The 12,848-nt window shown below is 36.0% G+C and overlaps 4 protein-coding genes across 4 annotated transcripts; 2 read left to right on the plus strand and 2 right to left on the minus strand.

Annotated features, from left to right (window-relative positions):
- The first annotated feature begins 2,791 nt into the window (after positions 1–2,791).
- On the plus strand, positions 2,792–4,256 carry LOC111485035 (probable xyloglucan endotransglucosylase/hydrolase protein 23). The gene is made up of 3 exons (XM_023131723.1): positions 2,792–3,046; positions 3,139–3,332; positions 3,704–4,256. The coding sequence occupies exons 1-3, from the start codon at positions 2,792–2,794 to the stop codon at positions 4,092–4,094; spliced, it is 840 nt and encodes a 279-aa protein (XP_022987491.1). The 3' UTR covers positions 4,095–4,256.
- Positions 4,257–5,856: 1,600 nt separating this feature from the next.
- Positions 5,857–7,083, plus strand: LOC111485684 (probable xyloglucan endotransglucosylase/hydrolase protein 23). Its single transcript, XM_023132665.1, has 3 exons — positions 5,857–6,175; positions 6,262–6,455; positions 6,554–7,083. The coding sequence occupies exons 1-3, from the start codon at positions 5,906–5,908 to the stop codon at positions 6,954–6,956; spliced, it is 867 nt and encodes a 288-aa protein (XP_022988433.1). The 5' UTR covers positions 5,857–5,905; the 3' UTR covers positions 6,957–7,083.
- Positions 7,084–7,518: 435 nt separating this feature from the next.
- Positions 7,519–8,510, minus strand: LOC111485338 (nicotianamine synthase-like). Its single transcript, XM_023132169.1, has one exon. The coding sequence runs from the start codon at positions 8,466–8,468 to the stop codon at positions 7,611–7,613; it is 858 nt and encodes a 285-aa protein (XP_022987937.1). The 5' UTR covers positions 8,469–8,510; the 3' UTR covers positions 7,519–7,610.
- Positions 8,511–10,897: 2,387 nt separating this feature from the next.
- Positions 10,898–11,323, minus strand: LOC111485036 (zinc finger protein 7-like). Its single transcript, XM_023131724.1, has one exon. It carries the CDS (start codon positions 11,321–11,323, stop codon positions 10,898–10,900), a length of 426 nt encoding a protein of 141 aa, XP_022987492.1.
- Between the last annotated feature and the right edge of the window lie 1,525 nt (positions 11,324–12,848).

Genomic DNA, 12,848 nt, shown 5'->3' on the forward strand with positions numbered 1-12,848 from the left:
AATTGTGGGGCACCAACTGCGTAGTAGTAAGAGCTGGACACAGATGGCTATGAATGTGTGGGACTACATCAAATTTTGCTCTCTCAATTCTCACATGTCCATCCCAAACAAGACACCCCACCTCTTCGCCAAATTACACTTCCTCCCGATGCCTCCGATAAAAGACGTTTAATCTTTCCGCTAATAGATATTTTTTCGTTTTCTGTTTTAGATTTCCCTCTCCAACCAATGTAGGATCTCACTCTTCTCCTCTCGTCTCTCTGTAAAGCTCTCGGACAAAATAATATAAATTATTGAGTGGATGAGTGTACTTAATGCAATTTGGCCCTATAAAGTCATTTTCCTTTTCCTTTCATACGCCTACCTACTTGCAAGCTGGCCTTCCTCATTTCATATATTACCATTTTTCATCCACCCCCTAACTACTTGGATAATTTAAAAAACCCAACTTTACGGTTACATATTAATTATTATCATTAATTTATATTTATAATTGTCTATAAAGTAGCTTTAGAACGCCCCCTTTGAAGGAGCTATGCACATCATGTCTTCTTCTTTTCTTTTTTCTTTTTCTATTCTTCACCACCTTACTCCACTCCACAATTCATTAAAACAACTTAGATCTATATATTATATTACACCAACTTAGGTTTTCATTAATATTATTGTAGTATCTTAATCTTACTATAAACTATATTAACTATGTGATCTAAACTTAACTTAGAAATCCAAATTAGATGTTATCAAAGACGGCCCCATGTAATTTATATCGGAGGGCCAAACTCTAAATATTTAATAAATGCACCTACATCGAATTTTGTAAATAATATGAGTGTTTAATTAGATAGGGGATTATATCAAATATCAATGTCACAGGTATCCATGAGATAAAGAAATATCAAATATAAGGTATGAGGCTCTTGAGGCTCTTCATGCATTCTTTAGCGATAAACAAGCATGTCTTTATCGATGTGTGTTTCGGATTTGATGTTATTTTCTATAAATTAGCTGTCATGAAGTTAATTGCTTGATTTGATGGCCACTTGTAAAGCCTTAATTAATTATATATATATATATTAGAAAATCTATGATACATTTGTTTTATAATTTGTACTAGATTACTTATTTCGTGAATTAAAACCAAAATTTATGAATTTCAAATTAAGATACAAACATATTCATTACTTTATGCCTACATTAAACCTTCATCAATGTAAATTTGTATGACATTCGAGTATAAAATTATTTATTTATTAGCTTCGTCGTATATTTATTTAAAAGAAAATTGACATTATTATGGATATGTTTAGTGGAATTTAATATTAATAAATTAAAAATATTTTCAACGTTGAGGGATGTGACTTATGGTCCAAAGAAAATTTAGTTAAAAAATAAATAATAATAACTTTTAAATGTGGTTTAGTATTGAGGTAAAGGAGAAGGATAAGGATAAGATAGGAATAAACAATAAAATTACATGATTTGTTTTTATAAAAAAAAAATAAAAATAAAATAAAAAGCGAGAATCATGATTGATGAAAAACAGTACTTTACATTTAAATTAATAAATTAAAATTTCGCAACTAAAATTATATAATAATGACTCTTAATACTGCTTTTTCTTTTCAATTTCGATTAATTGAAAATAAATTGTGTTATATACATAAAAGAAAAAAAAAAAAAATCAAGATGAAGAATATGAAATAAAAAATAATATTGACAAAATTTTTATATAAAAATGGTTATTTTAATTTATGAAACTTATTTATCCTAATAATATTTATCCTAATAATAAATGGTATTATATAGATAATAAGGTGTAAAATAAATTTTTTAAAAAAGATTGGTTATTTTCTCTTTTAACCGTGGGGCATCGTGATCTTAACGGCGTCATGGGTTCGTTGAACTTTTGGCTAGATTTGTCTTTGCCAATCAAACCCAATTAGTTCAAATTCAAGTTTGTTTGCTCACAAATATTATTGTTCGTGTGTGTCTGTAACACAACAACGTTGCATCTTAGTGTTGTCTTGATTTTCAACGGCACGATCCATGCATCTTGAAGCCATCCTCTCGGAACATCTCAACCATATTGTTAAAAATGGCTGACAAGTGAGACCGTATGGTTGGTTATGAATTGCCGAGGCGGGGGTGCCAAGCCAGCGCCAAGTTTCGCTGTATATGGTCAGGCAGCAACCCAACCTGGTCCAGGGGATTTCATGAAATTAAGGGCGGCCATCCTTTGTGCCCATTTTTTTATTTTATTTTTATTTTTAATGTAAATGGATTAGGACCATTAGAATTAAAAATAGACACACAAAAATGGTATTCCATATGTCCAAATTGCTCTGATTCCCATGTGTACAGAGACACCGACCAATCAGATAATCCACTGGAAGCTACTATTACACACAAACCCCCCCTTTCCCCCTCTTCCTTCGTATGATGTTATTTATTAGACAAAAGACAAGGTCAAAATCCGGACATGGGTCGGCAAGCCAAAACCTAGTAATTTGCCAAATGGTGCTACATTTCCTGCACAATATTGCTTCTCCAACAACCATCTCCCACCATTTTTTGTCTGCTTAATCATGCCTGAAAACCAAAACCATTACTTTTGAATGCCTTTGACCTTTATGTCTTCGCCTTCTTTCTTGCCATCCACCTGTTCTTTCCCACTTTTACCTCCAACAACCCAAAAGTCAATTTCATACAACTTTCCAACATTCTCTCGATGCCAAGGCGGCTATAAAAACCCACAAATTATTCTTCCGTTATAATTCACTAAAACAAAATGGTTTATTCAAAATGTCTGCTTTTGATTATCGCTGTATTTCCTTGTGTTGCTGGGAACTTCTACCAAGAAGTGGACGTAACTTGGGGAGATGGTCGAGGACAAATCATGGACAATGGCAATCTCCTTGCGCTGTCTCTTGATAAAGCTTCGGGATCAGGCTTCCAGTCCAAGAATCAATATCTCTTTGGCAGGTTTGATATCAAAATTAAACTTGTACCTGGCAACTCAGCTGGCATAGTCACGGCCTATTATGTAAGAACAACACTCTTTATTGTTGTTTTTTATACAATTACGATGTCGTTTGAATTAACCACGTCGATTTTTGTGTGTATGTTTTATTGTAGTTGCGTTCACAAGAGTCGTTGTGGGATGAGATAGACTTCGAGTTCCTTGGAAACTTGAGTGGCCAACCTTATATTGTGCATACCAATATTTATGTACAAGGACAAGGTGATAGGGAGCAACAATTCTACCTTTGGTTTGATCCAACAGCTGATTTTCACACCTACTCCTTCCTTTGGAATCCTACTCATATAGTGTAAGTTCACTCATGTATACCATTTCTTGTTGATAGTCTCGTTATTGATAAGTGGGGTTGGATTTGTTGAGAGGGAATCTCACGTTAGCTAATTTAGGGAAAGATCATGGGATTATAATTAAGTAATACATCTCTATTGATACGAGATTTCTTGAGAAAGTCCAAAGCAAAGTCATGAGAGCTTAGGTTCAAAGTGAACCATATCATATTATTGTGTGGTTCTTATCAAAGTGGACAATATCATATGATTGTGGAGAGTCGTGGTTTCTACTACTCTCTTATTGTACGTAACTGTAGCCAATATTTCTCCCTCCATTTTCTGTCTTCGATTATTTATGTTCATCTAGATTGAGTGTGTGATATGGTGTTAGGTGGTACGTGGATGGGAGGCCAATAAGAGAGTTCAAGAACATGGAAACCAAGGGGGCGCCATATCCAAAGACACAGGCAATGAGGCTATACGCGAGCTTATGGGACGCGGAGGAGTGGGCGACAAGAGGAGGGCTAGTGAAAACGGACTGGACCAAAGCCCCCTTCACGGCTTCCTTCAGGAGCTACAATGCCAATGGATGTGTGTGGAGCGATGCAGCGTCGTGGTGTGGCCAGAACTCGACGCCGTGGCTATCAGAGGCGCTTGATTCAGGCAGCCAGAAAGTGCTGCGATGGGTTCGGAAGAAGTATATGATTTATGATTACTGCACTGATCAAATGAGATTCCCTCAAGGCCTTCCTCGGGAGTGCACTGTCCGCACCAACCTATAGAATTAGTGCAACACGCTGATCAACACACTGAAACTTTTCACACGTGTTTGTTTTTGGCCAAAGATTGATTCTTTTTTTCTCTTCTCATGTTTGTGACTCCTGTTCGTGTAGGTGCTTCATTTTAAGTAAATAAATAAATATAAAATTTGGCCTCGCATTTGTGTATATTTCCCGTTGGATACAACAGTTCCACGTGGCTAAATATTTGATTTTGTATGTTTTTTTTTTTTTTTTTTTTAAATAGTGAAAGTCGGCTAGAGGGGAGTGGTAGGTAAGTGCAGAGGGAGTTGGTATGGGCTTAGTTTTAGTTTTGAGTGGGTTAGGAGATGCCCAGGTCATGCTCGTTCAAGGTATGTTGCGCATGGCCGCATGCACAAACTAAACCCTTTATGTATTTACATGTTGCTTTACTTCTGTATTTATAAAAAGCATGAAGAAAAATCATGTCTAGAACTGTCAGACATGAAATACCACATAATGTATTATAGGGGAGAATATGACTAGTCGTCAACTTCTCATACCAAAAGAAAGTTATATACTATGAGCCGTTGTTGTTACTCTCTTGCTTGTATATATAACGTCTCTTCCAAAATCTCTCTCTATCCTCATTTTTTAAAACGTTCTTATTAAACCGAGGCCAGAGGCTCGAGCATACGTTGTTTGGCTGTAGGCGAGGTAAGAACAAATTGGCTTAGCTCACTTGTTGTTAGAAAGTGAGTGTCGCACAATCGCAAGTCCGCTGCCATCAAGAGTGCGATTGAGATAAGTGGTATCAGAGTTTTGTTAGCTCCGTGACATAACAAAGATCGAAACGTCGTGCTTCCTAGAAATACAAAAGTAAAACTATAGACATGAAAATACATAAAAAGTTCGGTTTATCACGAACGTGCGACTATAGATAACACGATTTAGACGAGTATAACTATGACACGTAGCAGGGGATGGTGCAGACTACAAAAGCAAACAAAGAAACACGGAAGACGGTGGCCCAGAAGAACCCGCGTAAGAAGCTTCATCTACTATCCTCTACCTGCATCTCCAGCTGGATCCCATATTCACCGTCCCATCCCTTATTATTATATTATTTCTTTCCTCAATATTTTAAAATTTAGACCATATTATATTTCCAATATATAAATATTATATTAAAAATTATGTGACATATTTTTTTAATTACTAAAGATTATATTATAGTATTAAATTTTAAATTTTAATATATTGATTTTTTAAAAATCTTTTTATAATTTTTAATAATAATTATATTAAAAATAAAAACTTTAAAATAGCTCTATCTATTTATTCAAAGAATTTAATCTCCTAAAATTACAGGTTCGAAATTCTTTGTAAAAATAAATGAAGAATTTTATGAAGATGAAAATAGGAAAGACTTTACCTGTCCCTACTGATCTATCATGTTTTGTCCCTGGTGATCTATCATGTTTATACTTTGAATAAAAAATAAAAAAAATCAATTTTGCATTTAATAAGTTACTAATTTAAAAAAAAAAATAGAATACAACGGAAGTTCAACATAAATGGATTTATTAAGCATTTAAGGGAAATTAATATTGTGACATAAAATTTGTATGGTGTCATCGTGGTGGAGCGGACGAGGCGGTGCGAACCGCGTAGCAGGCTTTATGCGTTAGGATGATTCCCCAAGCCCAACCATCTCCAGCTGTACGCAACATTCCAATGAACCTTCTCCCCGTTTGCCTTTTCCATTGGCCGCCTTCCTCATCCCTCGCTATATATAAACCCTGCTTCCTTCTTCCCTCTTCATCTCACACTGCAATTCCAAATCAACCAATATGGCCTCTTCTACTGTCTTCTTGCTTCCTCTACTATTCGCCGCCGCCTCCCTCCTTTCCTCTTCCGCTGCTAATTTCCACCAATCAACCGATATTACCTGGGGAGATGGCCGCGCTCAGATTCTCAACAATGGCGACCTTCTTTCTCTGTCCCTCGACAGAGCCTCTGGCTCTGGCTTCCGCTCCAGGAATGAGTATTTGTATGGGAAGATCGATATGCAAATCAAGCTCGTTCCTGGCAACTCTGCCGGCACTGTCACTGCCTACTACGTACGTTTTACACTTTGAATCTTCTTTTACAGTGGATGCTCGCTCATTCCGATTCTCACATTCATCTTTGTTTTATGAATTTGCAGTTGCGCTCAGAAGGGTCTGCGTGGGACGAAATCGATTTCGAGTTTTTGGGGAATCTGAGCGGCGATCCTTATACTGTTCACACCAATGTGTTCAGCCAGGGGAAGGGCAACAGAGAGCAGCAATTCCATCTCTGGTTCGACCCAACTGCTGATTTCCACACCTATTCAATTCTCTGGAATCCCCAGCGCATTGTGTAAGCACTCTAAATTCAATTATCCACTCCAACCAAAAGTGGGAATTGTAATCGTAATCGCAATCGAAATTGAAATTTGCTCTGTTTTTGCTTTACAGCTTCTACGTGGACGGCACACCCATTAGAGAGTTCAAGAACCATGAGTCGATTGGCGTTGCATTCCCCAAAAATCAGCCGATGAGGCTTCAATCCAGTCTCTGGAACGCCGATGATTGGGCAACCCGAGGTGGGTTAGTGAAGACCGATTGGACTCAGGCTCCATTCACCGCATCTTACAGAAACTTCAATGAAAACGCCTGCATTTGGTCATCGGGACAGTCGTCTTGTGGGTCGAATTCGTCGCCGACCTCCGACCACAAGTCGTGGTTCTCTCAGGAACTGGATTCCGACAGCCAAGGAAAGATGAACTGGGTCCAAAAGAACTACATGATCTACAATTACTGCACCGATGTAAAGCGATTTCCTCAGGGCCTGCCTCCCGAATGCAATGCCACTGCCTGAGTTTAATTCTTTTGATTGTTCTTTTCTTGCCCAATATTCATTTCTATTGTATTTGTATACACAATTTTTTTTTTTTTTTTTTTAACATACTATTATCAATGAAATAAGGAGAGAATTGAATTGAATTATTCTAAATTTTGGTGTTCAAATTTGTTTCTTGTTTTCATATTTATTAATGACGTAGCAAGAATCTTTAAGAGCTAGAAGAGATATTTGAGTTTGGGCCCAGGAATGTTTTGATCCAGTGAGACACTGGGCTGGGATTTTATTTCGCTCGGCCCAAAATAGCGCTCTAAATAATATTGTTAAGGGTAGCTTAAAAAAAACCTAAAATATACGATTTAATTTAAATTATAAAAATAATTAGTTTAGAAAATACAAATTGTAATCTAAAATACAAAAAGAAAATAAAATTCGTAATTTACTCGTATTAGAATCCAAATGAATTATAGAATAATTTTTTTATAAGAGGTCGTTATCACACTAAATGAAAATGAAAGTAAATACAATTCGATTTATATTGAACTCAATAATATTTGGTACATGAAGAAGTACACGCGACGTCAAAACATGAAAAAAAAAAAAAAAAAAATACACACGACATAGAATCACTTCAAACGTAGCTCAACGTAATAAACTATGATAACCCATTGATCATATGAGTATAGGTTTGCGAGCCAAGAGAACGGAATTGACGACGTCATCAGAGGGATGAAAAATAGAGAGAATGTCAAAGCCAACCATATCGGCGACCTCAACCACGGGGTACAAAAAGGCTCGACCTCCTTTAGCACTTCTCACAACCAAAACCCCACCTTGTTTCATATACTTTCTCAAGTGACTTAAAATCTTCACTTTATCTTCCTTCTTCAACCCCACAAGAGCCGCCAAGAACACACAATCGTATCCCTCAAGCTCTTCTCCTACCTCAACAATATCCCTCGTCCAAAACTTCATTCTTCCCTCCAGCTCACCGTCGGAAGCCACGATCTTTCCCGCCACCTCATTTGCCATGCTATCGATGTCGTAGTTGTCGAAATACGTGTTCTTCATGTGTTGCATGGCCAATATAATGGAAGTTAGAGGAAGAGGACCGGACCCCACAAAAGCTACCTTTTTTGGATTCACAACTCCATTGTCAATCAATATCTTGTATTCAAGGTGGGCTAATTTGATGTAGTTGTCATAATATGGAAATAGAGTGAGATTGTTGAGAGGTTTTGGGATTTTTCCGAGCATGGTCGAGAATTCTAACTCGAGTAACCCCTCGGCTCGGCCACAAAAAAGTATGAGGCTCTCACGAATGGCTTGTAAATGGGGTGGCAATGTGGAGACATCTATTGAACAAGGCAAAATGCAAAATTTCACAAGGTTGGTGAAGAGGCCGTTCACTTCCTTGCATGGCTTTAGGGTTTCAAGCCTCGAGATGCTCCCATGGAGGTCGATGACTCGAGCTATCAAAACCTCCTCGGAGATATCGGTTTCGGTGCCAAGAATCTGGAGGGCTTCCATGGAGAGGAATGAAGGGAAGTATTAGACAATCTTCGTAATGTGTTCTTGGTTTTGTTGGTGTTTAAAGGTTTAAGGAATTCAAATATTTATAGGGCCATGGAGGTGAATAAATCTCAACTATAGTATTATTTTGGGAGTTCCTTTCAATTTCTTTTTTCCATTTATGAAAGGAGTTGAACCCACATAACAACTCAAATCATTTAAATAAACAACAACCAACTATATTTATATTTAGATAATCAATGCACAAAATTATTAAAATCTCGTGTTAATAACAAATATAGATAGTTCTTCCCTAGCTCAACTGGGCTTATATGATACTGAACTTATATATATTATCCATTTTATTAAAATTGTGAGTTTGAATGCATGAAAATGAAAGTTGCTTAAAGGGTTTGTGTTCATACGGAAGCAAGGCATGGAAAATGCACTCTTTTCATGCATTTATGTATACAACAAATTTTCTAATTAGAGATTGAAATTTGTCGTTAAAATATGAGATTAAATAATTGTTTGAAGTACATGTACGAGTTGAAACATAATTATTAATTCATTAACAACAAGCTCAAACTTTTCGGGAAGTCTAAATATGAAACTTTTGGTTGCCATCCCTATGCTCTTCATTAAATATTTATTTATATACTGAGGATGACACAGCCTAATGCATGCTCTCGTGTACTACATTACGTGTCTTATTCATTTAGCTATATATTTAGAAAGACAGATTTTTTTATTGATAAGAATCGTCGTCGAGGTGGGTTTGAAGAATTGAGAGAATTAAACCGAAACGACATGAGTTGTTAGAAACTCGGGATGGAGGATGGATTGAATTATTGAAGTGTTGAAAATTGCATGAAGAAATTGAGAAGCTAAGGTTGGAGAAAATGTAGGTTGGGAAGAAAGGGTTATTAATGGGTTGGTAGCAGCGTGAGGTATGTCTAAACAAGGAACTTGAGGCCCCTCGCTTGCTATTCTTATTCATTTACGTGTAAACTAAGGCTGCATTTTTGTTAGCTCCAATTAGTCGAGTTGTTTCATTATTTTTTGTGGGTTGAAGTTCTTGAGCTTGGGGAGATGGGAACCTCTTGCTTCGTAAAAGTTAGTCTCTTAAAGGGAAAGATCTTCTCATTTGGAGTTGCTATGTGCTTTGCTCACAATAGACATTCTTTTCTCTTCTAATCAATTTACAATTCCACACATCAATACTTAAACACCTTTTGCCTTTGCCTTTGCCTTTGCCCTCCTCTTCTCACTTTAAATGAGATCAAAAATAGAATTTTTAAACTATTTCTTGAAAGAAATTGGAGCCGTAACTATTAACTATGTTGAGATTATCGAACCAGAAAGATTTTGGTATTCAACATCTTGGATCACCAAGAAAGGTGGGTTTTGAGATCGTACATCAGTTGGAGAGAGGAACGAAGTACTCCTTATAAGGGTGTGGAAACCTCTCCCTAATAGACGCGTTTTAAAACTGTGAGACTAATGGCAATACGTAACAGGCTAAAACGGGCAATATCTGTTAGTAGTGGGCTTGAGCTGTTACAATGGTATCAGAGCTCGCCACTGGACAGTAGAGCTATACCTTTTCCATAGTATACTTGTTTTAAAACTGTGAGACTAATGTCAAAGGAGATAATATTTACTAGCAATGAGGTAAGCTTGGACGGTTACGAGTAACTTTTTTAAGCGAATTATAAAGTTTTGTAAACAGGCTATATAAAAGTTTCTTTTCTTTAAATGTTTGATAAAGTATGAAGCTTTAAATTTAGATGCAACAACCATGCATTTGGTAAACATATCTATAAATCTATCCAACTTGGTGATCCTCACTTGATATTGTCTTGCATTTTAGTAGGAACTCACATTAATGCTTTCTTTAGCTTTAATTACATTAAGCTACCAAGCATATGAATTAGCATACAGAAAATTAGAACCAACTTTCATTAAAAATTTGTCCCTTTCAACTCTTAATCTAATGAACAAACATTCTTTAACCAGAAAATGGAATCCTATAACAGTAAACATATATGCATCATGATTTAAGTAATTATGATTGAGTATTATTGATAATAATGCGTGCAATGAAAAATTAGAACGAATCGAATCCCTAAAACTGTGTTGTCTTTGATTAACCTAACCTCCCTAATGCAAATTAATTTGTCGATTTCTAGATGTAATGGTTAGAAATTACGTATCTCCAAAATGATATGGTATTGTCCACCTATATTAGTTAACGTGGACTCTCTTGCTCCCAACAAAAAAAAAAAAGAAGATGATGAAACCCAATCATGATTATATCATGATTATAATATACTTAGGAATCCAATGGAACATAAAATACTCTCTCAATCCATCGCTCGCTCCTTTTGGTGGGGTTTCAATCATTACACAAATTTATACGTAAAATTAAAAAATGAGAAAGAAACTCAGAGCCTTAAAGACAAGTCAAGATGGCCAATATCATCAGCTTGATGATGATGAAGATGAAGAAGAAGATTTTGATCAGCGGGAAAAGCTCTTATCTGATCTCTCCCACCATCAATTACTAGAGGTGGTGGCGCTGTTAGAGTCTCAACTTTCCACAAATGGCTTGACTTCATCATAACATTATTGCTTTCATGGTCTCCTCGGTATGCCCTCATCTCCCTGCTCTTCTTCGCCAACGTCCTCTCCAGCTTATGAGCATTTTGGTGACCTCCCAACGCCTGCGAGCTATAAAACTTCCTCTTGCAATAGTTACATGAGAAAACCCTGGCGGCCTCGCAATTTGGACTCACAGGAGCTGAAGAGGAAGGTGAAGATGGCTCTAGAACCAGCTCAAGGTTGAGCTGCTGATGGTGCTTAAACTCCATGAAGAAGAGTTAAAAGGAAAATTGAGGAGATGGGTTTGAAGAAAAAGGGGAAATGAGAAGTGGGTTTTGTAGCAAAATGATGACTTTGCGATGGGTTATATGAGATTAAAGGGTTCACTGTTGGTGCAACTAAAAATGGATGGGGTTTGGACATAGACGCAGACAAAAGAGTTGGAAAAAATCAGTGAGGATCCAATGGTTGTCGGCTCCGGTAATGGCAGCACTCAAATTGGTTGTCGGTTTATAAACCAATATTTTAAAACAAAACAATGGTTACTGCCATTTCCTTTGCACTTCCCCCCACATGTATCGCCAAAATGGTATAAATAATCAGACAAATCTCTCTGTGTTTAGTATTATCATAATCATCGTGTCCACAGCGTTTTTGTGCTCAATTAACATTTTTATGTCATTAATCCTCAATTCTCAGCGCTCGTAATTATCTATATGTATTCCTAACTAATCATTCATTCCAATCTAAAATAAGATTAATACATAATTATTTGGCATTATAGTTTAAGAGCCAAAAGTATGGTCGTAGCTAGCTATATAGGTTGAGGTTAAAATAAATTATGAAATGGTCAAATTCTAATTTAAGCAATAAATGATTAAGAAAGATAAATGATGTTGAGTAGAATAGACCTGACATGCCACATCGTTACACATTGCTCACCTTTTTCACTTTGTTTTATCAAATAATTCAGTGATATCTTTATTCAAACCTAAATATTTGTCCTATGGTTCATTGAACCCGCCGCCCCACAGTGTTGATTAATTATTAAACCACTGATTATATATGCCCACTGCTAACATTGTGCCAGGTGGACTATATATATATATATATATATATATATATATATATATATATATATATATATATATATAGAGAGAGAGAGAGAGAGAGAGAGAGAGAGAGAGAGAGCTTTAATATTGAGCTAATAAAGTACGTTTCCAATTAGCAACATATTAAATTTGTACTTTGGAATTGATTAGCAACCACTAAGCATTTAAGGACAACTGAAATTATTGATTAGTTTTATTTTATTTTTTTAAGCAAATGAATTAATCTAGTTTAATAATATTATTTGGAACTCTCGATATTAACTTAAAAAAGAATTTGTCAAATTATAATATTCTCATTTCAAATATGAAATAATAAAATATATAATAATTGAAGTAGGTATTAAGGTGAATTATATTGAGATTTTGCGATGTTCACTAACATTTAAGAATTTTTTTGCTTGAAAGTTTGTATCTAATGACTAGAGAGAATCTACTGATTATGAGCCGGTTAACTCAACACTACGTTTTGTGTTAGGTTGGAAATAACTTAGGTAGTGTCTTCCTTTCACTTGGGTGTCGTTTAGACTTGAGCCGACTTGAGCTTAGACATGTGTTTGGAGGTATTCGGTCCATGTGACAAGCCATGATTTGACCCATAATTATATCAATAACATATTCAATTGATTTATTAAAAAAGTGACCGAGATCGGACCCAACACAACAACACATCGATGGCATATCC

The sequence above is a fragment of the Cucurbita maxima genome, unplaced genomic scaffold (assembly GCF_002738345.1).
Source record: "Cucurbita maxima cultivar Rimu unplaced genomic scaffold, Cmax_1.0 Cma_Scf00010, whole genome shotgun sequence".
Lineage (NCBI taxonomy): Eukaryota > Viridiplantae > Streptophyta > Magnoliopsida > Cucurbitales > Cucurbitaceae > Cucurbita > Cucurbita maxima.

What these genes read in the sequence shown, in the direction of transcription:
- LOC111485035 (XM_023131723.1), top strand. Translation starts at nt 2,792, where the DNA reads ATGGTTTATTCAAAATGTCTGCTTTTGATTATCGCTGTATTTCCTTGT. An exon ending in GCATAGTCACGGCCTATTAT is followed by an intron (nt 3,047 to 3,138) that starts GTAAGAACAACA and finishes GTTTTATTGTAG; the next exon opens with TTGCGTTCACAAGAGTCGTT. An exon ending in TGGAATCCTACTCATATAGT is followed by an intron (nt 3,333 to 3,703) that starts GTAAGTTCACTC and finishes ATATGGTGTTAG; the next exon opens with GTGGTACGTGGATGGGAGGC.
- LOC111485684 (XM_023132665.1), top strand. Translation starts at nt 5,906, where the DNA reads ATGGCCTCTTCTACTGTCTTCTTGCTTCCTCTACTATTCGCCGCCGCC. An exon ending in GCACTGTCACTGCCTACTAC is followed by an intron (nt 6,176 to 6,261) that starts GTACGTTTTACA and finishes ATGAATTTGCAG; the next exon opens with TTGCGCTCAGAAGGGTCTGC. An exon ending in TGGAATCCCCAGCGCATTGT is followed by an intron (nt 6,456 to 6,553) that starts GTAAGCACTCTA and finishes TTTGCTTTACAG; the next exon opens with CTTCTACGTGGACGGCACAC.
- LOC111485338 (XM_023132169.1), bottom strand. Translation starts at nt 8,468, where the DNA reads ATGGAAGCCCTCCAGATTCTTGGCACCGAAACCGATATCTCCGAGGAG.
- LOC111485036 (XM_023131724.1), bottom strand. Translation starts at nt 11,323, where the DNA reads ATGGAGTTTAAGCACCATCAGCAGCTCAACCTTGAGCTGGTTCTAGAG.